Source organism: Electrophorus electricus, chromosome 6 (genome assembly GCF_013358815.1).
Source record: "Electrophorus electricus isolate fEleEle1 chromosome 6, fEleEle1.pri, whole genome shotgun sequence".
NCBI lineage: Eukaryota > Metazoa > Chordata > Actinopteri > Gymnotiformes > Gymnotidae > Electrophorus > Electrophorus electricus.
Genome location: NC_049540.1, coordinates 25,385,401 through 25,412,033, shown reverse-complemented (window position 1 = coordinate 25,412,033; position 26,633 = coordinate 25,385,401). Strand labels below are relative to the sequence as shown.

At 43.3% G+C, this 26,633-nt stretch overlaps 2 protein-coding genes across 12 annotated transcripts in view; both read left to right on the top strand.

Annotated features, from left to right (window-relative positions):
* The window catches only part of whrna (whirlin a), a 55,154-nt gene extending 52,933 nt beyond the window's left edge, over positions 1-2,221 (top strand). For both annotated transcript variants that reach the window (XM_035527695.1, XM_035527696.1), the window contains one exon: positions 1,058-2,221. In XM_035527695.1, coding sequence (XP_035383588.1) covers positions 1,058-1,240 — 183 coding nt within the window. In that variant the 3' untranslated portion in view covers positions 1,241-2,221. The remainder of the gene's footprint in view (positions 1-1,057) is intronic.
* Positions 2,222-9,068: 6,847 nt separating this feature from the next.
* akna (AT-hook transcription factor) lies at positions 9,069-25,954 on the top strand. 10 transcript variants are annotated; one of them, XM_027003744.2, is made up of 25 exons: positions 9,069-9,273; positions 9,490-9,578; positions 12,151-12,484; positions 13,456-13,606; positions 13,823-14,675; positions 14,969-15,269; positions 15,461-15,535; positions 17,965-18,115; positions 18,424-18,548; positions 18,873-18,932; positions 19,059-19,180; positions 19,267-19,432; positions 19,757-19,932; positions 20,132-20,305; positions 20,568-20,781; positions 20,938-21,041; positions 21,395-21,678; positions 21,940-22,096; positions 22,926-23,096; positions 23,235-23,353; positions 24,145-24,264; positions 24,382-24,519; positions 24,590-24,694; positions 24,817-24,964; positions 25,260-25,954. In XM_027003744.2, exons 3-25 carry the CDS (start codon positions 12,305-12,307, stop codon positions 25,519-25,521), a joined length of 4,356 nt encoding a protein of 1,451 aa, XP_026859545.2. In that variant the 5' UTR covers positions 9,069-9,273; positions 9,490-9,578; positions 12,151-12,304; the 3' UTR covers positions 25,522-25,954. The 10 variants fall into 10 exon arrangements, with proteins under 10 accessions (XP_026859545.2, XP_026859546.2, XP_026859549.2 ...); XM_027003745.2 differs by lacking the exon at positions 9,490-9,578; XM_027003748.2 differs by having other exon boundaries at positions 9,069-9,578; positions 20,147-20,305.
* The last annotated feature ends 679 nt before the right edge of the window (positions 25,955-26,633 follow it).

The following is a 26,633-nucleotide window of genomic DNA, read 5'->3' as shown; positions in this document are numbered from 1 at the left end:
GTTCAGATGTGGGCTGTGAAACAGTCTCTCGCGATTGCTGCAGGTGTGTTATTTAGTTCTGCACAGAAACAGGCTGCTTCAGCTCTCGTCTGCGCATGAACATGACTAAGGTGGTATAAATCCGTCAGGAGATACTTAACAGCATTAGGGCCATTTCAGGCATCATCTGTAGTCTCTGTTATATCATAATGCCACGGCGACTCAGTACAGGATTGACTTAATTTGTAAAGCATCTAGCAGGTGTCTTGCTAAGTCTAAACGACTGAATGAGGGCCGTGTGTGTGTGTGTGTGAGGCGACTGAAAGCGTAGCCACTGAACGAAGCTGCCGGGAGGACTCCAGGAAGGCCCGTCACTGAGAGCTGATTGCGTGTATTATGAGCGCCAAAGAAAGCTGCAGCTCTTACAGGCTAATGTGCAATAAAAGACGTGCTGATTACTGTTGGCTCGGCCTCAAATGAACACACTCCGAATAAAAGAGTCGAAGAAAGAAACGGAAGGCTGGGAAGAGATATTTTAATGAGGCAAGATGGGGTGGAGGGGAAAACAAGTGAGTGGGCTAGCGAGAGAGAGAGGCGCTTTAGGTGGTGTCTGTGGCACGTAACAAATGGCCAGGCATGAGTGGGTTTTAATTCCCTGGCTACGGGTGGATCATCAGCACTGTAATGGAAACCTAACAGCAGCAGCAGCTGTGGAAGAGACAGGGCTGAAGGCTTTCTCCATCTTTATTTATCCCTTAGGAACGCAAGGCACAGCATCTGAGCAGCCAAGACGTCTCTAGTGATTTCCATTTGAATACTTTAGCACCCCTGCTGGAAGTGCTCTGCTCCCATCTTCCTTTCGGATCTGCATATTTCCACGTGTTATACAGTCATGGCAGGAAGCCACTCCCAGGGACAGAGGTTACCACTTTACTGCACTGCTGCTCACTTGTGAATCAGCGCTGTATCTGTCCGTGTCGAAAATTCATTGGGTTCCAATGCCAACCTGTCGCCTATGCAGATGATGTGTATCTGCACCGCTGAGCTAAAAGCGGTTCTCTGTTTGTCTGTCCCTTAGAGAGGAGGCTCAGCCCATAACTGCGGGCAGCTCAAGGTGGGCCAGGTGATCCTGGAGGTGAACGGGATCTCTCTGAGGGCACGGGAACATCAGGAGGCAGCTCGCCTCATCGCCGAGGCCTTCAAGACCAAAGAGAAGGACTACATCGACTTCCTCCTCACGGAATTCAACGTGGCATTATAGGACCTCTCAGGAGTTATGGGGTAGAAGTGGGGGGGGGGTTGTGGGGCCCAAAAAGAAGGCCTGACATGATGGCTTCACCGGTCCCCAGCCAACTATTCGTCCCTTAGCAAGTAATGTCCGAAAGGAGAGCAGCTCAGTGTAAATACCACATAAAACCACTCCGTGCTTCATCCCTCACGCTCATTCTGTGAACAGCCCCAGATATGCCCCTGGAACATCAGCATCAGCACAAGCAAGGCCACACCATCTCCAGGAAGATACCTGACACGGTACTGTTAGAAAGTGTTCAGCCAACACTCTGTGATGACGCCTTGCCACCTCATTGCAGTATGCTTAGAAGCTCTACCACGGTCACTAAAGAGTTAAAAAGTAATGTATTTTGATATGATGTCTGTGTCACACTGTTCGGTCTGTCCTCATGTGGGAGGCTGTGTGTCTGTCAGATTCCATTTGTTTCCGTTTTCTATTTATTTTTTTAAGAGAATAATTGCAAATGAACAACTACACACACAAATGTAAAGCTAAAGATCCCGGTAACACATGCTGTGGACAAAAAGAGGCCAAACAGCTGCTTGGTTCCTCATCACAGATTCCTCTAAGAAAAAGTACAGAATGTCATGGTCTTTTTCATTGCTAGCTCACTGAATTAATTTCTTTGTTTGTGTTAGTCTTCAGTCAACCGCCTCATCTGGTAATTACTCTTACGCTGCCGCAATTATGCACCGGGGCACAACGTACCGGGAGGGAAGGAGAGAGACAAAAAGATAAAAGGAGAGTGTCTGAGGCAGGGCTGTGAAACAGAAAATCCGTTCTCCAGATTAAGGTGGCGGAGCTGGAAATCCAGAGGAAATGAAGAGGCACTTTATCCAATTATGACAGGAGAATCAGGAACAAGACATGGTAATCAGAGAGGAGAGAGGGGGCGATGTATAGCCACTGGAACTAATGAAGAGTTGCGGAGTGCTGAAGTCCCACTGGGAGAGAAGTCCCACTGAGGGGGAAAATGAAGGAATGTTTCAGTTTGGAGGGGCAGAGGTGATAACTGGTGATATGTCGCTCAAGTTACATACGAATGAAAAACAAACAAAAAAAGACAGAATGAGAGAATTCTTTTCTGATTGATTCTGTATGTGTGTGAGTGAGAGACAGACAGAGGAAGTGAGAGAGAGAGATGGCGTGGAAAAGGAATAAGAGGATTAGTTTGCCTGCGTGTGTGTGTAAGAGTGAGAGCGATAGGCACAGTGGGAGGTAAACATGCCCTCTGGCTGTGTGCGTGCGAGAGCACCTGAGGAAGAACACAGAACACTGTGCTCCTCTGTCCTGCAGCACAATGCTAATGACTGAACTTACTGCACACCTAGCTGCACACTGTCTTCAGCTCATACATTTGACGTAACAGCTGGCTGGACAGTTGCCTGACCACATCTTCCCCCACCGACAGGCACCATATGTAGAATACCATATGATCTCTGTTTAAAATAGACTGGACAGATCTAAAATTCTAGAACAAAAGTTGAATATACAAATATGTGCTATAATATCTGTATGTTCTGAGTAAGCATTTAGGCATAATGACACCCTAAAATCTTTCAGTCAGCTCATGTTGTCCTAGAAAGTTGGTGGAAAGAGACTTCCGATGTAGTTGGAGTAAAGCGATGTTTGCTGTTAAAGCTGTGTTCTCCTATCTTTTCACTTGAGTTTTCTTATCGGGCCCTATTTCTTTTACCATGCTAACTCATCGTTCATCTTTCACACACGCATTTTTCATAAATGGGCAAAAATCAGCAGTGCTCTTACCTGGTGTTATTCCCCCCATGCCCCCTGTATTCCCAGCCCTGCATTCTTCTCCTCGAGAGCATTAGGAATGACACATTCTCTTTACAGTCAGCACAGCCCTTCTGTGGTCGTCCCACTAGTGTTTAAGATTCAGTGCGTGTGTCCCGGTGCACAGTGCTACTGAGTTTTGAAACACAGGTGTAGAGAGAAGTCTTTTTTTTCTTTTTGCCCTGAGGCTCTGAGAGCCCCAGTCCATGCATCTGCATGACACAAGCCTTCAAACAGAGGCCAGCTGTGTGCACCAAATGTCTGTAAGCACTGATGGATGTGTTGGTACAAATCTGGGATCAAAGAACAAAGAGTGTCTGACCTTACTGAAACAAACACACACACACACACACACACACACACACACACACACACACAGATCTCTACAGATTCACAGTCTGATGCAATTTCCTGATGCTTTTTGCCTGTGTCAGAAGCAGTCTGTGCTCTCACACACATGTTCGTCTGCTCTGTCCATACAAAGGCAGCACTATCACATTGTCCTGCTAGCAGGCTACTGTAGCGCCTGCACACTTCAAACATGTCATTCCACACCTCAGTTAGTGATCAAGCCCTCTTTGAATTTAATCAGGTACAACAGAGCATGGAATGCATTAAACTCCATACTCCTGAGGCCCTGCAGTGTAATGCCCATCCATTAGAGGTATAAATATTGGTTCTGAGAAGTGATGTAACTGGCCTAGATGAGCGCGCGCTCTCAGCCTGACTTCAGTTTGACGTCATACGGTGTTGCTAACAGAAATGGTGAAACATAAAGATCCACTGGTTTTCTCTTAAAGCTTGTAGAAGCAACCTGAAATCGAGCGTGCTGCATTTAGAGTACATGGTGGTGAAGGCTCAGATGTTGTTTTCCACTGTTATTTTTGTACCCTACCGTTTAACAACCTGCCTTCATTGACCTACCTGTCAGTTTGCCTGCCTCTTGTACAGTTTAATGAAACGCGTTGTACACAGCCATGCTATTTATACAGAAAGTGTGTTTAATTTTCCAATAAAGATAAACTGCACAAGCGAAATGCTGTGGCAGCCTCATATGTTTTACCTCCCGCTCTTTAGATGCCGAGGTTGTGTAATGCATTCCCACGTCTCGCTCAGATAGCATCACATTTAATGGACCTCTCTAAAGTGCATATACGTGATACGTACACATTCACACGCTCACGATCACGCCGACTCGTAGACATCCAGCAGTATCTCACGTCCCTGCTGTCAAAAACAAACAAAAACAAACCACCCTGAACAGGTTAAATAAGTAAATAAACAAATAGAATTATGTAAACATGTGATTACACCTGAAATAGTAACTATTCTCTATAATTCCTAGTATTTGCGCATCAGTGAAACTGAAATACTGTCTATGCATGTATACGATGTTCATGCCTTCTAGAGGGTGAGAGAGTTGAGGCATAATGCTTCGTTACAGTGTTTGGAGTGAAAGTATTGTTATCACCAGAGAGTAAAACACAGATACATAAGAATATCTCACCTCTTAAAATATAAGGTAGTGTTAAAGTATAAAAGAATTCTGGAAACCTTATATAGTTCACTGCAATATGAACTACATGGATCTTCTACAGTACTCTATGGTTACTATGTGTATAGATAGATAGATAGATAGATAGATAGATAGATAGATAGATAGATAGATAGATAGATAGATAGATAGATAGATAGATAGATAGATAGATAGATAGATAGATAGATAGATAGATAGATAGATAGATAGATAGATAGATAGATAGATAGATAGATAGATAGATAGATAGATAGATAGATCCATAGTGTGTGTGTATATGAGTCACCAGGAACCTCATTTCAAGGGAGCTCTTTACAATAAATAGCGACACAGCACTGACCAATGTTTGTGTTCAATAATTTTTCAAAAGCACCCAGTAATGGGGCAGTGTAGGAGTAAGTGCCTTTGAATGAAAAGGTCCTTTAAATTGTGATATTAAGTTTAAGTGGTTACATGAATGGAGGGCAGTTAAAGAAACTTAATATTTCCATGCTAACTGTTGGATTCACTATTCACAGCCATGAATAAGGTGTTTTACACACCTTCTAACCTTACCAGAAATTAACTTATGATAAATATAAGATGCTTAACTTTCTTTGGTTCATCTAAAAGCTTTTTAGATAATTTAGTATTTTTTATTCCTGCCATACCCCTAGATATCAACTGAATACATATTCATTGACTTCTGAGACTTTCAGTCTGGCTCTATGCAAGTCATTAAAATGTACATCTGAACAATGTGTCATGAGACCTCGAGAATCTCATACTCTTTGAATAATTATTCAAAACTAGAAATGAGTATTAAATTATAACAAATGCTTTCTTTAGGATTCAATGTGTTTTTTTCACAGAGGGAGCACTTGAATTTTAAAAAAAGTATCACGAAGGTTTTACTGCATTTTACTGGTATGATTACACCTAAGACCGAGTTCTGTCCACAGCCATGCTCTAAGAGGTTATGGAGTGCTGGACAACCTTTTCATCAATAATGAGTGATCCACAGTGTCAAAAGCTTTAGAAAGGTCAGTTTAAAGGGGAACGCTGCCATGTCTGTTATCTAAGGAACTTCTTATATCATTCATAATAAGTGAGGCTGCAGTATTAATGCTTTGTCTGACTTTAAAGCCGGAGTGATAATACTTTAAAAACCCTTTAAAAAATAGAAAAGAGCAAAATTGTAAATTTATTAACAACCACAACTCTGGCCAAACATAAAATCTTTCAAACTTGTCATTAATTATTTAAATCTGTAGTGCCCTGTTATTTTAAGTGTATGACAAGCCTTCCATATTTTCGATAATATTCCAGTCTATTGTCATATTTAAAATATATCTTAAAGGTTTAACCACAAACTGTGAAACAAGCCTGTCATGTTTATCAGCACCTAGAGATTTCTTGGTGCCAGTTTGGGGCAGAATAAAGCATGTCCCTGTGCAACTATTGGCAGAGTGTTGTCAGAGTCCATTTGCCTGCCTCACATTAGCTGCATCTGTATGACTAAGGCTATTTGGGCATTTGCTTTATTTATTAAAAGACAACCTACTAGAACAAAATGGTCAAGAGTACTGCAAAATTCCCATTATCATATCTATGCCATGTGTCTCGTGTTTGGTGCTGGAACATTACAGGGTGTAGACACGCTTTAAAGATTTAACCATTTTCCAAAACTTAGTAGGAGCAATGCTTCCATCCTTAGCAGCATCTAAATCACAGACACATTTGGCCTTTTCACTGATTTGAAAGCACTGACTGCTAAACTGGCTCAAGAGTGCAATGAGTTACAGAACTTCAAGTCTTGGCTGTTCATCAGGCTACATTTCTTTCCTGCATCAATAGCAGGCCTAATTAAGGAAATTGTATTTCTAGTACACCCTAGGAGCACATACATCCTGAAGAAAAACTTGACCACTTGTGCGGTTCGCATTCTATTTGCAAGTGTATCAGTTAAGATTAAACTGTGTGTTCTTAACTGGCCCAAGACTGAAAATTAATATGGAAGCATTAATGAAAATAACCTACCAGCACCTTTTCCATACTCATTTGCTCAAAGATTTTGAAACTATGTAATACTTGCATTTTTATCCAAGACCCTGTGGGAACAAAGTTATCAAGGCTCCTATCTAGACAAGCCATAACTTCACAAAGTCCAACTGAGGAAGATTAGACTCCTCACATTAATATGACGAAAGCCAAGGCCATGTCTAGCATTGCAGTCCTAAGGTCTAATGTCACGCTCAACATGAGCAGCTGCGCTGCACTAAATTATTTAGGTTCACACAGCTGGAATTAACTCCTCAAAGGAAATCTCTCAGAGATGCCTCATCTTCAGCCATCTTTAAATCCAGATTAAAATGAAATTTTGTTCTCGTACCTTGGATTACCTTCCCAGGTTTAGCACTGCACTCCAGTTACCTTTCTTTTTAATTCACTTAATTTCATTTGAATATTGGATAGGTTCTTAGAAGAATTATCAGATCTACCAACAGTAACATGCCAGCCATACCTGCTACCAGACTCAGAAGAGATAGGCCTTTCATTTACATATGCAACTTAATGTCTAATATTTTATCTTTAATTATTTTATCTTTACTTAATTTCTATTGTCCTTTGCTTAATAGTTACTTTTGTTTTCATTTACTCATTTATCATTTTATTCCTACTGTATCCTTTAGTACGACACTTAGCAAGCCTTATTCAATACGTGCTATATAAACAACAAAGGTTAATAATTCTTAAGGTTCTTTAGCCTTCCTTTAATCATTGTGATGTATGCTCTCTTTTCATTATCTTTAATACTTACTTGCTGATGCTTAGTTCCTTGTGTATGTGAAAATGCAATGATAAAAAGCCCTACAAATTACCTTGCCTTACATTCACACTAAAAAGATGTGAATTTCATCAATAGAAATGAGTCACGCTTTGCCTCCCTTCCGCCATAACAATTGGAGACGCAGTAACATCCAGACAGGAGTTGACGTTTGCAAAAACCAGCACTCACAGAAACTGTCTGCCTCAGGTACATACAATGAAAAGCTGGCTACATTAACCAGGAAGCTCACCAGTAGAGTATAGCCTAATAAAGCCAATTTGTTGGTAGAACCACAGATCCTACCACATTTAAGAAGAAAGTCTGATTGGTGTAACTACTTTCATAGGGGCTCCGTGCTAACCAACACCGTCGGTCTGAAAGATTCAGACAGCACAGCAGTCTCTAAAATTAAAATTACGCCTCCAGTAAAGCATGTTAAAAGTGTCCAAGAAACAGGGTCCATTCGAGAAGCGCCGATCTTTAGGTCATATGTTAAAATCTGCGCCACTGATATATGGGGGGGCAAGATCTTCCAGTAATTTCTAATCCGTTTTTTCATTTTCAGTGTATACTTTTAAGCGCAATATCATGTGCCCACAAGCACAAAAGTGAAACGCATCACTTTCTTTTTCCGATAAATCTTTGGCTAAAGTGCAAGTCTATTACTCTGTATCCATCTCGATATAGGGGTTTCTCACTCCCAGGCATAGCCTCGCGCTTATCGCGCGCGTCTCACTGGCTCGTTCCTGAACTCGAGCGCCCACCCTGATTACTGAGCAACACGGCGGCTTCAGTCTCTCTCCAGCGGCTCCGGGTTGGGGCAGTAAAACGCATAATCGATGTCGAATATTATTGCATAGCAATGCCTAGGAGGTTTACCTTTTCGGTTTCCTCTGTTCGTGTACCGAACAGAGAACAGTCCTAGATTCTTCGTGCGAGAAGGAGGTTTTGATCAAAAAGTCTGTGTTCAGTTGGGGTCAGTTTTGCACCACCATGCAATCACATTATTCAGCCACGGTTAGGTACTCTTTGCGTGGCATGTGAGGCAAATTCTGGTTAATTTCCCCACGCGTTTTGCAGAATGCTAATTGGGGTATATATAAACTTTTGCTAAACTACGTTCAGTTTCTACCAACCTAGAGATTCGACAAGCTATTAGGCTGTTCCAAAAGTCGTTAATATATTTTAAAAGAGCAACATACAGAACTGTCTTTCTAAAATGAAAGAAATATCTTAAAATAAAATAGCCCTACACCATAAACAGTGTACACAAAAACAACAGACAATACAAGCCAAGTAAAAGGAAAAATAAGAGAGAGGCCTCCCTCTCGTGCTTGGAACGGGTAACGCACTCCTTTATGTACTGAATAAGGAGACTGCACAATTACACAAAAATAATAGTTTCATACTTTTTTCACCAGTTAAAAACTAAACACAAAGAATGTTGCATCCCAAAAGTGAATTTTAAGTCGCTGTTTCGTCATTTCTGCAGTTTACGTTAAATTTGCACAAAAGCATTGTCCTTGCTAGAAGCATTGATTATGGAATCGGTACATACTGTCGACGCCCTGGAAGTCAGACTTTGATCCAACCCTTTCCAAGATTCAGCCAATGAAATATATCTCATCGTCGTGTATTCTGAAAAGAATGATCCGCCCTCAAGTTAACTGCGAACTTTTATCCAAGTTTATTGATAGTATTAACTGAGTGTTCTTAACAATTTTCATTGCATCTTTAGCAAATGCCGGAAAATATAAATCGCCGTTTAAGATGCACTTCACAGGTTGTTGGGATTAATATATCCAAAACTACTGACAAGGAGTGAGGGGAAAAGATTTGAGTTGCTGGAAGACAAAGCTGGAGGTATCCATTGTAGCTAATGCTCAATAAAAGAAACGTGCGTACACTTTTAGCTGGCTAACTGTCGGCTGAATCCAACACGGTAAAACCAAAACAAAAGCGACAGTGGCTGGATGCGTTTTGTGCAACATGGTTTGCGACGTTCGAGCAGATGCATGGGATAAGCGCGTGTTGCTGTGGTCGCTTGGTGATGGCGCGTGTTGGTTTGTGCGTTGTCAGGTCGACGGAGCGCCAGGCCTAGCTCACTTACTCGAAGTTCCCTGATTTTTTTTTTCTTTTTCTATTTGGATAACGTTACATCAGTTAAGGTGAGCTTTCTAAAATTCTACGATTCTTAACTGTATTTAGCTAGATAGTGCATTTTATTGCAGACACATCGGTTGTCTGAATTCAACTTTGATTTTCAATCAGTTTAAATGCTTCTGTATGGGTATATTAAAGATGGGTAGCTACTTGGCTAGCTAGATGTTAGTGATGTTTGTCCCTCTCGACAAACGGGCAGCTAATTGGCTCGACCTGTTGTGTTTCAGCAAATATAGGCACATTATATACACATTATATGTCTGAAAGATAGGAACCAGGTTTACCAAAATGTATTGTAATACAAAGATCATCGTTGAAGTATTTAGCTATCACACTGAACACCCTGAATATCTTTAAACTGCAATGCTTTTGTGAAGCAGATCCCTGATAAGTGGCTTGTGAAGCAATTCTTTGGGGGAAAAAAGAGGCTGTTTTTATAAATGTTTATTGCAATTAAGCGTTTCAAAGGCCACTACTTGATTGCAAGTTCAAAAAAAAAACAAAAACCCACAAACATTTAAAGGGCATTGCCAGTACGTGCAAGCTTATATATACGAAATTTAGCCTATGGCTTGATAATTCTAAAGAAGTAAAAATATTGAGTAGATACAGTACTCCATACCATAACCTCTTCTAGATTGGCACGAACTCATTAAAAAATAATTTAGTCTTAAAGCGAAAAGGAGTATCACCTAAAGCTGTCCGTTTACCTCACAAGGGACACAGGCTAAACCTATGATGGGAATCGTGTGGGTTTTCCTTCACATAATCAGCTTTTGGGAATGGAGTCCAATTATTTTTGCTAGCTTGACCACACGGTAATTTTTCAACACTTTAACAAGTTTTACCCATGTTTTGCATGCGTGCTGCTGGTCTTTATGTGACTACCTCCAGAGCAGAAATCTTAAGCCTTATTTGTTTCAGTATGTCTCCGTTTGTGTCCTCATGAGTGACCCTTGAATCTAAGTATCTTATGACTACACGGTCTTCTTTACAGTTCAACTTTCTTGAACTGTCACGACTGTCAGATCCCGCCACTGCTTGTGAGGTAGGTGTGTGATTCTGGAGCTGAAATATCTGCCACTTTTTGCTGAAGCCACAACTGAAAAGGGAAATCTAGACAAGCGTTTAATTAGCGGAACACCGTCGTCATCCGCAAGTTCTTCAGCATACAAGGGATTAGCTCTGTGGATGTGTGTGATGCTAGAAGCTTGTACTGGGCTTACATGCTTTACTAGCAAGCTCATCCTCAAGAACCGTAATAGCATTTTACACAGGCTAATGGTGAATGTTACCACATTGGCATGACGCATTACTCTAGATGCTTGTGGGTAAACTCCCAGAAGCTAGCAGTATATGTAGGCATTTATAGCAGTATATGTAGGGAAGGGTGGCATATGTTCAAATAGTTTACACAGGAAGTGTGTGTGTGTATTGTGCTGAAATGTTTTTGTCAAAAATTGGTGAAAATAAAGATGTTTGAAGATTTCATAGATGAAAGCATTTTGGGTTTTTATTTTATTTTATTTTTTCATGCCCAGGGTATAGACTTGTCCAAGGACTACACTGCTATGTATATAATATTTCGCATGAGAGCAGTGAGGTTAATAAATGGAAATGAAGAGCAGAAGATAAGAAGAGTGTGCACAGAACTAGATGTGCTAAAACAAAGTAACTGTATGGTGCATGAAAGCAGTTTGGTAAGGTTAGCACTTAGAACCCAGAGCCAGTGGTTGCCCACAGGACAATTTTTAGGCTTAATCATCATTCTTAAGAGAACGGTCTACACACGTGACTTAGTTTTACCGCTCCAATGGAACAGTCAAAAAATAAATAAATAAACACTAAAAATAATTACTATTTAAAAATGCGCAACAAAAAAAAAAAAATTTAATGATTTCATAAAAAATGTTGATGTTGCCCACAAAAAGAATGCAGTTCACATGCTGCAGTGTCCTTACAAAACCCCCTGAAACTCTCACTCTCCCCTCTGGTGCTGCTTGCCATGAATGCTGATTGGCTGTGAGAAGAATGTTACACTGATGTCAGTGGCTGTCAGCACAGTGGTTGTTATTTTGATCACCATGGTAACTAGGGATCCTTTGCAGCATGTGGGATGTCTTCCGACACCATTCCATTTTATGTTCATTATATATTTTATCGTCATATTATGAGTCATATTTGCAATTAAGGTATTATCAGGAAACAATGTTCTAGTAAACATAGTTATGTATTGCCTAATTCTGAGGCTTAATCGTGGCCTTTGGGTGCAGCTGTTTACAGTCAAGCAAACAGCTTGTTAATCCATGTAGTATTTCATCAGAGTTCATTAATGCACTGTGCTGCACTGTGAGTTGCAGTATTAATTACAAGGAGTTGTACAATGTGGAGTACCTGTTAGGCTACTATTTTTCTATCTGTTAAATAAACCCCTCTAATTTTGCTTAATGGGAGTTTTATGCATTTTGTTATGCCTGATTTTATGAGCCTATTTTTTTTGTTTTCAAACAAACCATATAAAATTCATATCCAGATGGGGTTTTTTTTTGCCAGTAATTTTGTTGTTTTGTTTTTCAGATTTGGGTTTTAACACTTCATATGGGAGTAGATATTAACCAGCTCTGCCATGGCAGTGAAGAGAGACCCAGAGACCACAGCTGAGTGGACCAGAAAGTTATTAGTGAGCTTGGTCAAGGTGGCGTGAGAAGCAGGGAGGAAACCAAGAGAGTGAATGGAGAGGCTAAGGAGCAGCACCAGAGCAGGGGTGCCTGTCTGGACCCCTGCCCCAGGGTACACCTCACCACCTAGCCCTGTCAGCTCACAGCGCAGCTGGCTCGAGCTTCAGGATGCGGACTTCCACAGCCATATGGATGAGAACGGCATCATTGGCTTCAGAGAAGGGCTGGGAGAGGTAAGCTTGCCACCATGCTGAGTAGCACTCTGGCTGCTTCGTGCTTGTGTTGATGATGCTTAATCATTTATTTGCATAGTGTAAGTAGTGCGTATAATAATGTAAGGAAAATGTTTTTTTGTGGTTCAAAATTACACTAATGTAACTGCAGGAATACATAATGAGTGGCTTGCAATGCCAGAGGGAGTCTGCGAGTGGGGAATGGTTAGCCTGACTTCTCTCAGCTGGCCCTTCCCTGGCTATATAACAGCTTAACAAAGGCCACTCTTTGTGAAGGCTTGGCGTGTGCAACACATCACCTAAGCTTGCCGGTAATTGGCATTGGCATGTACAAGATTCTCTGCTTGTCTTTCTCACCAGTTCTATGAGGAATGGTTTTCCCTGGTGTTTGTCTAAAGTTGTTTCTTCTGGGGAAGCTTCCCCGCTCTTTCTGTCGGTTATTTGTCCTATCTCACCTGTAGAGTGCTGGCTATAGCCTGGCTCCCTAACCAGGGGCTCTGGTTCGATCCCCGTTCCAGGCAGCCTAGTTGGGCATTGCTCTTGTTTGTTTTTAGTTAGAATGTCACGGGGGGTTTGCTCTCCATCTGGTTGGGCGAGCTCCCAGCTCCCCTCCTCCTCGGGTCATCTCCAAGCAGTCCAAACACCTTCCTCAGTTGTTCATTCCTGAGTCCCCCAGTAGTGTAAGGCTGGAGTTGTGTGCTCTTAGTCTTCTACTCCTTCAGTTCAAACCCTGGCTGGCTTCCTTTTCTCCATTCTGTTTTCTTGCTCCACCTCATCTACATTCGGGTCCATCTAGGAGGTCCTGCCTTCCTAGGGTGTCCACCAGGGGCGCAAGCTGTAAGGGTTCTTCACCCCTGCTGCCCCATTACAGACTAGAATGGAACTATGTAACTCTAACTGGTTTGAGTTAATTGGTCTTGATCTGTGAAAGTGAAACGCAGATCGCATTCACCATGCATTCACACACTTAGATGGGTGAAGAAGAGGCCTTTGGAGTAGAGGAAGAAGACCTGTTATGGGATGCAGGGACCCCAGAACCTGAAGACAGCCCACCTCGTGCACTGGACGTAACTAGTTCCGAGCCTCCCTCCCGGTCTACACGAGACGGCAGTTCCACACACAGTACGAGTCTCTCTCAGTTCAGTTGTCACAGTGGTCATAAGATAGGAGGACCTCACAGCTGTGTCAATAGACACTGGAAAAACTTTTTTTTTTTTAAACTTGATGGCCACTTAGTTGCACAGATAAAATCTTAAAATAGCATCTTGTACGATCCATTCCTGTAATGATACCTGTTGGTTCCAAAAACTGTTAAAATCTTTCTGTTCTCGTGTCCAGATGAGGGCGATGGCAGCTTTGCCTTGGGGAACTGGAGTGGTGATGAGGAAGGACAGAACTTTGAGGAGGAGGATATAGAGAGCTTGAAGATCTACAGACCTCAACCAGGTTTCAATCCAGAGAGAGCTGGGCTGCCAGCTATTACAAGTGATGAGGGAAAGGTACACAGAGAGCAGTCCATCCCTCTCCCAGGACAAATGAACCCCCAGTATGACTGGAAGCAGAGCCAAGATGATGACAGTCGTGGAACAACGGTTAAAAGTCACAAAGCTGACAGGAAAGCCTCGGAAACCGGATCGCCCTCACAAAATGGCTTTGGTGATATGCACGTGTTGAATGAGAAGAGAAGTGTGTCCTCACCTCTTTCCTCTACAGGAACCCCTCATGCATCTGTTGTCTCCCACCTCCCTCAGCTCTCCTCAGAGGTGCAGGCAAGTAACTGTGAAGCTGAACCATTCCCAGAGCAGTTCATTGACTGCACACCCGAGCCTCAAAGATTCAGCCATGCCCTTAGGCCTTACCAGCCTGTCAGACATGCCGAGGAAGAGCCTGAGGTTGATGCGACACCTCTGTCTACAACCAGCAGCCATGGGTCTAAGATTCAGCCTGGAAGATCAAGCAAAGGAAGAGAGGCCTCGGCTGAATTGGAGAGACCCAGTCCTGCGCCTCACCAAAGTCACCAGCAGCCTTCAGTTCCCTGTCCCCAGAGTGTCCGCTCTACGTCTTGGCAGGCTCGTCAACAGAGAGCTACAGGGCGGAGCTCTTCCACAGACTCCTCCCCTCTCAGCACGCCTCATCACATTCAGCAACAGAGCTACAGATCCCCCGAAAGATCACACCTGACGGATGTTAGGTGGGTTCGCATAGTTGGGTTAATTGACGCAGAGCCGGAAGGGCAAGGTGCTAGAAGCACAGAGGTTATGGGTTCACTTCCCAGGATGCACACATCCTGCTAATAAATATGTAAGTCATTCTGGATAAGAGCATCAGATAAGAACACCAAATGCTTTGAGTGTAATTTGATTGTCATAAAAAAGACATACAAAGGCCGTTTGGTGACGATGTAGTGTGGTTTTCCATCACTTGACTTAAATCCACCATTTGTATTCAGCATTTCAGCTGTTTGTATTGTCTGTGTGATCTCAGGAAAGGACAGCTAAGTCACCCACTACCAGACTTTTCCAAAGTGGAGCCCAGGGTTCGTTTCCCCAAGAACGGCTACAAGGCCCCCATGAGCGGGAAGCCACCTCGCAAGAGAGACTCGAAGCCTGAAGCTCCTCTGGTGTTCAAATCCCCTGCGGATATTGTGAGGGAGGTTCTGCTCAGCAGTACTGAAGGACTCTCATCCACCCCGGCCCCTGAGGACTCCCACAGGCACCTTAACTTCACCCTGCCTGAGGAGTTTCGTTGCCCTCTCAAGGCCAGTGCCCTGGTCCAGCAGCTGCAGGTGAGATGGAGAAAGCTTTCCCATGAATCCCTTTCACTGTGGGACTGTGTCTCGTTAACAGATTTTAGACTTAGATACAGACATTGTACTGAAGATCTAAGCCTTGATCTAATGAAGAATAAAGAAACAATGAGGAAATGATGATCTGTTTCTTTCTCTCTTGCTCGCTACCCCCCCTCCATCCCTCAAAGGAGGATTACAATAGGCTTCTAACCAAGTATGCAGAAGCTGAGAACACCATTGACCGGCTACGTTTGGAAGCTAAGGTTCGACTGTGCTTTTGTTTGAGTGTAAGCCCATGTGCATGTAAAAATGTGACGCTGTGTATGAAAACCTGCAGCTGACACCTTTCCATAACAGTGAACGGTAGGTTGTATGTTCTGTTCACAACCCTCTTTTATATTCACAGTGGTAAATGCATACACTGATGGCACCAATCTCCCTCTCTTGTTTGATGTCAGAAGGAGTTATTTATAGAACTCCCTATTCCGCATGCAAATCCTGGCCAGAGAGAGCACAAAGCCGATGCAGACGCCTCTTTACGAACTGTCATTATGACACCTTGTGCTTGAGCTTGACCAGAGAATTTAGTCTGGAGACAAATGTCTCTGCACCAGGGCCTGAGTTGTCAGCCTCAAGCCTCAAGTGTCTGGGTTGGACAACTGACTTGATACTGACATGGAAATGCATTCCCTTCTTAAGTCAAATTCCCAGAATCCAGTATTTCTGCTTTGCTAGGCTTTCATTGTGATGAAGAAGTTCATACTTCTCACTGCATGATCATAACCACTGCTGGCTGTCTGTGTTGCATGGGTTTGCAATAAAGCTGTGGGAGCCAAACACAACGCAAAGATAAATGTGAACTTTGAGCTTACAGCGGTGGCACAGTTCAGTCAGTCTGCCAAAGAGCTAGCCTGGAGTCCTGCTTTGAAGAAAACAGGATATGATGTCATAAGCCCTTTGACAGTGTTCTTTAACATGCCATTGTTTGAGTTCTTAACACACAGCACATACTGAGCACTATAGTTAGTCATTCAATAGTTTGGAACTGTACTGCTGGCTTTCTTCTTGGTCACTGTTCTTCTAGGACTTATTATAATGCTAATTAAAAGCGGCTTAGCCCCCTCATGCCCTGGCCATCTGTCCTTCCTTTTATAGGTGTAGGGGTGTAGGCGGCTGCATGTCATTCGTTCTAATCAGACCCCACAGAGGTTTCATTTCTAGACTTTTCTAAAAATAATGTCAAGCATACATTTGTGAACTGTAGCAGTAGTAACTGAAGATGTGATTCAGACTAGTGCAGCACAGTATAGCATTTTAATATGTATTACAATACTGATGCCACAGAAGGCATCAGTATGCAAATGAGCATATATAATGAGCAAATGAACATCTCTAACTGCTTCTTGCTCCTTGTGTGCCGTGGGCATTTTGGTAAAAAAATGTTTTTTAAAAACAGGCTTATCTTCAATCATTTTGCACCAATAAGAAGGTGTTTTAGGATTTTTCTTCTGTTGCAGAGCATACTGCAATCACAATATGTAATAATATAATCACAATCTAGTATATTTCTGCATATAATTCAGGCCTTGAAACAGGCTGTTGTGGTGCAGTACTGGCTATGTGTAGGGTGTAAGATGGTAAGAGGAGGCCAGGTCATTTTACAGACAGGCACAGGGGTCGCACAAAAGGTGAGTGTCTGTGTGATTTAGTATTTATATAACTGATGAGTCTGTAAGGCTTATCAGAAAGGAGCATCCTTTCAACTTCTCTGTGACTATGGAGACCCACTTGGGTCCTGTGTGTGTGTGTTGGTGATTTGTGTAAGGATATTTGTGTTTGTGTCTACATTATCTCCTCCCCATTCTCTTGTGTGCGCGCCCAATTTGTGGGAAGTGTACAAGTGAGCTGTTATCAGAGGGCCCAGTTATCCCAGTGCAGTGGTGTGGAAGGCTCACGGCGGAGCTGCTATACACATCACTTTGCACCGGCCTCCCCCTCCTTCTGAGACTTGGCCACTAGGTTGCAGTTTATCTCTGAGAAATGAAGGCTGAGACAATAAGGCATCTACAATATAGTCATGCTGCCTTCTTCCTTTATAGTTCTACACCGATAGTGTTTCCATTGAACCTTTAGTAAAATGCTGTGGATGCATGCGTACACACATACATACATACAGTACAAGTCAAAAGTTTGAACACACCTGACTGAATGTCTTTTTAATAGTAATAAAGGCATTTTAATCTATTATGATACTTGATTGCTTCTAAAACAAAAATAGTGAAAGTTGATAGCCTATATATGAAATGATTTCCAAAACAGCATATACAGTATATTATTTAAAATAATAATAATAATAATAATAATAATGAAATTTTTAATTAATTTAAATTGCCCCCTTGGCATATTCAGAAATGTAGTCCATCACTCTACAAGTGTGTGTCATATATGCCTTCAAATTATCATAGGTGTTTGCCTCAAGAATCTGGTTAAGGGAAGACCAAGAGTATCCACAAATTCAGTGTGTTAGGATGGCTTTAGACACTGGTCTGCTTCTCTCCAGATCTTCAGAAATGAAGCTGTCCAATACTTGGCTATGTTTTTACAGTTGGTAAATCCTAAATGCATGGAAAGTTGTTTTAGATTGCATGCTTTATTAGACAACTGATGTGTGCCATACGTGTGTTTTCCACAGGTGAGCCTGCATTCTGACCCTCCCAAACACTCTGCTCTGTCAGGTGTTTTCCATAAGGGATCAAAGGTCATGACCCTGAGCTTTCCTCAGGCTCAGAGAGCTTTGCTGAGCACAAGCACTGTTCACCCGAATCAACAGACATTCAGCTCAGGTAAGTGTAGCCAGAACATGCATTGAACAAAACATTATTTTACAGTTAAATAAGACACTAGGAAAAGACCAACTGGTCAAATATATGCAGTAGTTAAAACAATTCAACTGTAGTGCTAAGATGAGTGGATTGGAGTGTTATTGCCTAGTATGCCTCAAACCTTTTGACAATTAAAAGCCGTTGCCACACAGTAATGAAAATCCAATGGTATGTACAATAATGCAAAGAGAAATTCGATAAATGATGTGTACGCGTGTGTGTGCGTGCGTGCGCGTGCGTGTTTGTGCATACATGCACGTATCTTGTAGGATCGATTAGAGGAACAGCCACTCACCCCCCTGTAGACTCTGTCTCTTCCAGACAGTCTGAGTCTCTTAGTGCATCTCAGCTGGCTCAGGCCCTCACCAAACAGACGCAGATGCTACAACTGCAGGTGCTGACACATAAATCTTTATAATAAATGTGTGCTCCTAGAAGAGCAAGGTGCTCATAACACCAAGCTCATGGGCTCGATTCCCCAGAAGCGCACATATTGTCATATTGATAAGGAAGTTCCTCCAGATAAGAAGTCTTAAGAAACCTGCCAAGCACAGTTTGTAAATGTAAAACATATCTTTGTCAGTGTGCCTAGAATTGCCTAGAATGTGCCTAGAATTGGCATTACTATTTGTAGCTTGATTTTTTTGGACCAAGAATTAGGTTCATTTGTTATAGGTTGGTCATTGGTAAATCTCTTTGTTTTGCTCGTCTTGCCTAGATTGATGAGTTTGAAGAGTTTCTAAAGAATGGAAGACTTGAACCGTATGAGCGGATGGAGGTACCATCAACCATGTTTTACTGTGCTCCTGAATTCAGTGCAAATGGAAGCGCATGATCCAGATTCCCTGTGAACATGTTGGTGGGTCTGGAGAGTGCGGCCTGCTGACATCTCGTTTGTGAGCAGGGCCTGAACACGCTGGCCAGGGGGCTGGACTCGGTGGAGAGGGCTTACCTTGGGTCCCGAGACCATGGGCTGCAGAGGCAGAAGCTGACGGGAGGCAGGTCCAGCCCTTTCGACTCTGACCGGTGAGTGCAGAGCTCTATAGATGCAGGCACTGACGCGTGTAGCACATCACTAACTCTTTCACTTTTGTCCCTCGTGCACATTTCAGGGAACTAGAAGGTCTGATTTTCCACTTAGGGATGCGATTGGAAGAACTGAGGGAGTGCGTGGAGCAGACTGAACAGAACCGGCCAACATCAGAACCTGGCCCAAGCCCACCCCCTCATGCCCACCAGCGCAGCGGGTCTGTGAAAGAGACCGAGCCCCAGCCTGAGGTAGCAGAACTGGTTAGAATCTTAATGAGAGAGGGGTGCAAACACGAAAAATGCAAGCTTTTGTTTGAACACTAGATGGTGGTATAGACATGCAGCTACATACAGGCCAACTGTATGAAAAATAGGTTGACAGCAATTCAAGAATACAAGAGTGTCGTATTAATTTGCTTGAAAACAGCTGGATATACAGACCACTTTTGTGACTCGCATGGAGGATGGGGCAGCTCATTTGTCAGGCTGAATGAGCTGAAATGCTTGTCTTTAGTGTTAGTATTATTTTGCACTAGTGTGTACTCCGCCCTTTCTGCTTCCATCCCTAACCAGGGTCCAGTGTCTGCGGCACATGCAGACGTCATGGCCTGGGTGGAGGTGAGTTCCGTCAGTGGCGAGAGTGATGGTTTAAGAGAGGAGGGCGAGGAGGAAGCACATCCATCTGTTTTTCCTTCCCTGCACCATAAACACCAGTGGGTGGAGAAAGACTTCAGCAACCTCATGGACCGGTAGGTGCCATCTGACCTCTGACCTGTGTGCATGCTCAAGACAGCATAGAGCAGTGCATCTTACCATGAGCTCAGCAGCAATTAGTCAGGCATTTATTGTGACCATAACATAGTTCACCTCAGACAAATTCAGTTTTTTAAGTCTAAATGATTATACTGTCTTAGAAATATCAGTCCGTTGTCCTTTCCTGACACTCAGCTACTGGAAATGCAGGCAGCTTTCTAAGGTGCTCAACAGAGGGATCACTGAGGAGACCCGTGACACTCTGGAGTTCAGAAATTCTCCTCTTCGTACCGCCAGGAATGATGGGATAGAAGATGAGCTACAGTGGAAGACTAATGACCAGCAGGACTCGAGCAAACCAGCCGAGCTGTGAGTCTATAAATCCAGCGTGCTTTGTCTGTTGGTTTTCCTGTGATTTCAGTCTAATCCAGGTTATCAAAGTTTTCCGAGCCTAAAACGTTCCATCAGACAAACACATTTATTCAAAGCAATCTACAGAGCAATCTACAGTACAAGTCAAAAATAAATTGCAAGCGCAATAGTCTGGTATTGATTTCATATTGATGTCAACACTGGTCAGGTTCAACTTTATCATCATTTATTCCCCCCCCCCCCGGTTTCTTTCCGCCAGGCTACTGAGCTCAGACTCAACCTCAGGCCTTTCTCATAGCGCACAGGTGGTTAACTCTATGGAAACTCTCCCAGCCTCAGTGTTACCAGGGCAACAGGCCAGTGGGAGCAGATCTGCAGGTAGCAGGAAGTCCTGTAGCACCCTGGGAGGGAGTGCAACCATGGAGAAAAGGACCTGTAAAGGGAGCAGGAGGACCTTGGGAGCACCACCTCAGGTCAGTAACAGAGGTTCAAGAAAGAGGTGTCAGTGGGCAGGAATTCTCAAGCTTTAGCCTTCATTGTATTCATTGTTTTACATTAGAATTGGTCAAAGACGTGTCTTTGCAAAACTATGGCTCAATTCAGATTTTGTTTTGCTTGTGATTCTGAAGGAAGGGGTCAGGTCCCCAGAGACAGACAGTGGCTTTGTGGGCTCAGATAGTAGTCGTGTCACTCCTGCAACATACAGTCTTATCCAGAAGAGGGCAGCAGTGAGGTGAGCTGCTCTTCCACTGCAGAATCTCGCTCTTTTTCTGTTTTCAGATGCTGTATATGAAACCATTTTGTTTATTGGGTGTGGGTGGTGGGTTGGTCATGTATTTACTTCTTTTGGGAGATGATATGTTTTGTCTTGGGGGGAAAAAAAACAATGTCACTTTCCCCATGTGGGGAGATTTTAACAGAAATGCAGCTTTTATTGGAAAAATTCAAATAGGTAACCTTTTTTTTTCTAGTTACTGAGGTTAAATGTAGTCTGTGCATTAAGTATGGTAATACACAAATAATTGGCAATATCTCACAAACTGTGTGTGTTTACTCTAAATCCAGCCATTTCCCTGTTTCCTCCAGAGTGACCAAGCCATCTGTCACAAAGAAGCACAGAAGAAAAGCTGAGGCAGTGTCTCTCGGTGGGCAGCCTGATCCCATACACACACGAGCCTCCTCAGGTCGCTCTGCACACCGTGCCAGTCCTGCTGGAGGAGCTCCAGACTCCGCCGAGGTTGGAGGAGAGGCCGGGAGATGGTCTGCGCCCAGCCCCTCACCCTGCCCCGCCCCTCGATGCTGGCCTGGCCACGCCCCACAGCCCTGGCCCAGCAGTGGCATCAGGGAGGTGGAGCAGCAGGGCGGCTCTGGTGAGTACCGCACACAGCAGCCAGAGGAGACCTCACACGGCCTCATAGATCACAGCCCTCGCAGTCTCATACGGCTTGGGAAACACCTCTACTGACTTAAGAGCTCCTGCTTGTTTAAAGGGTCAGGAGGTGGGTGGCATTCTGGAGGTGAATAATTGGCATAATTGACTGGATGCTGAATCAGTGGCACAGTCAGTTTTCTCTCCCAAATCATCAACTTTCCTTTTTGTTCACTGATACCCCTGAACCATCTCTCCTCAGCTCCCTCCTTATCAGGCGAGGAAGCGCAACAGGGCGACCAATACACCGAACCAACCAATCAGGATGCCTGCTATCTCCGAAACTCCTCCCCCACTCTACCCTATCGCTATGGTGACCCACTCACACCCCAAAGTTCTGCCCAGCTGACAAATCAACAGTGAGTCTCTTTTTGGCTGCCCTAGCAATGGGAGCACAAATGAGCTTTATCTACAAGATTTATTTCTGCCGTGGATTGGAGTAACTGAAAGAGTTGCACTGCAATATTGTGTAGGAGAAGTCTCCAGTATGCCGGTTTATATTCTCTCAGTGAATTAGGGCTTTTTCCCCATCCACATGGCTTAATCAGGGACGTGTTCGTAATGCACTTGATCCCTGCTGAATGCCTAAGCATTAATGATGATAAAGTTAAACTTTTAATACATATTGGAGTTTTTTAATTGCCAGAAATCTGATACTCCCTTGCATACACACAGAACCTGCCTGGTTATAGTTTGTATTCGTTCTTTCATTCATTTGGGAGTGAGCTGCGACTTTTTCCATTGGAAATTAATGCCATTATTGATTTTAAGCTTGGTTTTGGGTTGACTGACCTATAGTGTTAACTGACAAGGAAATGGGCTTGAATGATGGTTTAGCTCTCCTGTTTTGGGTTTTTTTGTTGTTTAAAGTTGATTATCTAGAGGAGCATTACTGGAGAGGTCGTGCTCAACTGCATATAGTACGGGTTGTGTGATATTGCATGGTGTGGTTGACATGGAGGAAAACAATCTATACTGCGTGTACTTACTGCATGTGTTGCATCACACTGTGCACGAAACCTTATTGGCGTCTACAGCATATTTTACAGGCTGTCCCCTATTCACACTGCTGTAGTTGAGTTGTTCTCTACGCAGACTCTTGTTAGCATAAGATGTTTTGAAGTCTCACAAAGTGATGCTTAGTTTGTGTCTAAGCAACAACCGTGATTTATTTTATTTTTGTACAAGGGAGGCCCTCCAGTCTTTGCAGGTGGAGGTGGACAGACTCAGGGAGTGCCTAGAGGGAACTCTCAGGATGGCAGTTCCAGCCAAGTTTGTAAAGGTGCCCCCTTCGACTTTGGAGGGCTTTAGAGACCCTGCATCCCGGCACACATCCACACCTCAGCAGCGCTCTTTCAGGTCTCTCACTTCCCACAAACCGTTTCCCAAATGACAAAACTGACAAAGGTTTTTCATTCTGAACTCTACACACTAAAACATGTCTTATAACTGTACTTTGGTGGAAAATGAATGCTTTAACCTGTGGATTTTATGCAGGTCTGTAGAGAGACAACCAAGCAATAGTGGGAGGCGTAGAGAGGCAGAGGTGGACAGAAGCTCTGTGCCAAGGAGGAGATCTGTATCCGTGCCCCGTCTCAGGCCACGGCTGGAGATCAGTTCGTATTCCTGTGAACACCATCTAACACAACACATTGTGCTTACTGAAGGTTTTAGTAAGACACTAGCCTTTAATTTCACTACTGCTACACTCACCATCCACTTTATTAGAAACTTTTATTAGAACTGGATGCGGAGCCGTTATGTTGCCATGCGCAGTTTGTGTTGGTTGTCCTCAGAGTGTTCGTCAGTTATGAGCTTCTGACCACAGGACCACTGTCGGCTTGGCACTCTTCACCTTGCTTTGACGTTTGTGATCCATGACGCACTACCAGTTCACTGTGGAAGGATGACATAGGTGTCCGTCCAGGCTTTCAGCCAGACGAAGGTCAGAGCTGAAAAACAGGACTCTCCGGCCTAAAACCAGACTTCCGGCCTCCCTATACAACACCTACTACAATGGCACTATGTTACTGTGTCTGGTATGCTGAGAAAGGTGTGCCACCCAGATTATCTCCTCAGCAGTTGTACTGTGGTCAGAAACCAGCCGGTGAGGAGGAAGGCAGAGGATGAGGAATCATGCCTGGCAGAAGATGAGCTACTTTTTCTAACTGAAGGCCTGTGAAATAAACCTACCAGATAGATGTAGCTATTAAAGAGGCTAGTGAGTGGAGGTTTAAAGTGGAGGGTGAGTGTACATTCAATTCCGGAGTGAAATATTTCTGTAGCTAGGTGTCCTTGCTAGACTTGGGGCATCTAATAGCAATTACAAGGATTAGTAGGACAGTATTGCTTAGTCGATGGCAAAGTGTTTTTACATTTGCTAAGTTTAAAAAAAATATTTCCACAGATTCTGAACATGCTCGTTCTGAACCAAAGCCCTGGACTTCAAAGTACATCCCAGCATCCCCTGCAGCGGAGCGTGGAACCCGAGCTAACATTGACCCTGGCACAGTGCCCTGCATGAGGAGTAAGAGAATCTCTCACCATCACCCACGGCGCATCTGTGTGCTTGTGCCAGTGCTTTATATATGTCGTAGACCTTCAATCTCCAGGTGAAATTAGAAGCGGTGTGTTTTCTCATCAGGTCAGCACCGTGGTACATCAGCTGACGGATCAGAAGAGAGTGGTGACGTCGATTATGAATATGATGATGATGAAGAGAGCAGAGGGCCAGCTCCTTTATGCCGGCGCTGCATGGCACGACGCACGAGAGCCTCTGCACGTAAGCATCTCATTCGCTCGTGTAATGGGGTACTGTTTCCTTCACTTCTAAAATGTTGTCTTTTCATCAGGCCCAGTGAGTAAGGTTGGCTTGCTTAGTCACGCTCGGTCATGCTCTAATCGCTGTCCGCTGTGTGGAGCACATGAACCGAAAAGAACAAGACTCCCCCTACCTGGTCAGAAACTGCCTTATGCATACTTCATTGCCCTTTTGGCCTTTCATAATTTAATATTCAAATCTAGAGGGGGTTTTTGTTCTTGTTTTATTCTAAAAACGCATCCCTTTTTGCCATTTCAGCAGACGAAAGTTCCAACCAAAGGGAAGCTTGGCCATTGAGCTCCACACGCAAAGAGAAAAGGGGTGTGTTCTTGGCAGCAGCTCCTCCCCCTCCAGTGCTGGGCAGTGTGCCTGTGCTCCACTGTGTGCCAGTATGTCCCTCAGTCCTGTGAGTAGCATAGGATAAAGCATCCTTTACCTAAATTGGCCCACATACCTTTATCAATTGCCAGTTGCAATGAGGTTAGAGTGGGCAATATGTTAGATACAAGAGAGAATTTATTATTAGCATGGTAAACAGTAAATTAGTATGTAATAGTAATCAATTGGTAATTTAAAAGTATTTAATAGTACTTAGTATTTAATAAAGTAAAAAACAAGATCAAGCTGTAGCAAAAAAAAAAAAAGTGCAGAAACGTTTCTTTATTTTCTGCGGTGCTGCTCTCTCCTGCTCTACCTTCCAGCTACCCTGCCATCCCAGTGGCATTGTCTTCCCACCCAAAGCCCCTTTACCTCCCCCAGAGTGAAGATAGAGGGCACAGGTCAAGGGTCAGAGGTCATCACAGACGCTCCCTCTCCACGGGCATGTGGCTGGCTCCCAGCACGCCTCAGAACCGCACCACGGCTGCCTCCGGCAGCACGCGAAAGGTCCCGTGGCACACAACACACTCTCTCACCTCGGGACTGCGGCCCCCGAGCCCACCTGTGAGGTCCTGCGTCGGCTGAGCCCCTTACCGTGCCCCTGTGTCGCTACTGATCTCTGCTGCTCAGAGGAGCTTCCCCACTCTCCCTTACTGGAGGACCCTTAGGGTCTGCTGGATAAGAATCTGGCACTGGACTATGGAAAATGCACCTTCATCTAAACTATGGCAGCTGCACTGTGATAAGCTTCAATAAAAACATACTGCACTTTGAGAGAATGTTTATGGAATATGTAGCCATTCTTTGAGATGCAAAGAAGGCAAGTACTTGTGCGGTATTTGCTTTCACCAGCTGTAGATGTGTGTTATGTAATACTTCTGCGCTGTGATTATTAGTGCAATTATAAGGCATTAAATTAGATTTATATTTAGTCACTTTTTAGTAATGAGAGCAGTTTTCACAATGAAAACTATTAAGGTATATTTGATTTTTTTTAAATAAACTTTAAATGTTTAGATTTGGTATTTGTGCTCGATTTATTTTGTTTGACTTATAAGAGCTAGTCATGAAAAGTTCTCTTTCTTTCCTGAAACAATGTGGAAATAGAGTAGATCTAGCATATGGTGTGACCCCCAAGTAATACACAGTCACAGTGAGAACAGTGCTGAGCGTTGCTTTCGCATCGAGCATGTAAGTATAATTCATAATAAGTATAATTCAAGTATAACACATTTATGTCTTAATGATCCATTATCTATATGATTTAGAATATCATATTGATCTGGGTGGTCAATATGTGAAATATTGAATATGATGTAGCATAATTGTCATTTCCATCATCTGGGCTGTGGTAATAGGACTAACATTATCTGGACACAGCAATCTGTTTTTCTAAGTAAGCCGGGTTGATGGTGTAGATCTGTGGAGTTCTTTATATACGTTTTATTTTATTGGGCATATAATTGATTACGCTAATGAATTTGTGAACCAAGAAAGTTTGTGAATGAGTCTTACATTTTCTACTTTTGTACCATTATTAGAAAATTGTTAATAAAAATGGTACATGTATCTTTAAACGGTATTTTCTCTAACCTCTCCTTTAGAGAGAAATTAACTCTTTCACTTGCTTATATTAATATGACCATGTCATCACTGCAAGTATATTGCTGTTTTTATCTCATGGGAATAAACACTAA

Excerpts from the sequence above, each read along its gene's own strand:
- akna (XM_027003745.2), top strand. The coding sequence starts at position 12,305 with ATGGAGAGGCTAAGGAGCAGCACCAGAGCAGGGGTGCCTGTCTGGACC. Across the intron at positions 19,433-19,756 it reads AGACCGAGCCCCAGCCTGAG|GGTCCAGTGTCTGCGGCACA; the intron begins GTAGCAGAACTG and ends ATCCCTAACCAG. Across the intron at positions 24,520-24,589 it reads ACGCACGAGAGCCTCTGCAC|GCCCAGTGAGTAAGGTTGGC; the intron begins GTAAGCATCTCA and ends TCTTTTCATCAG.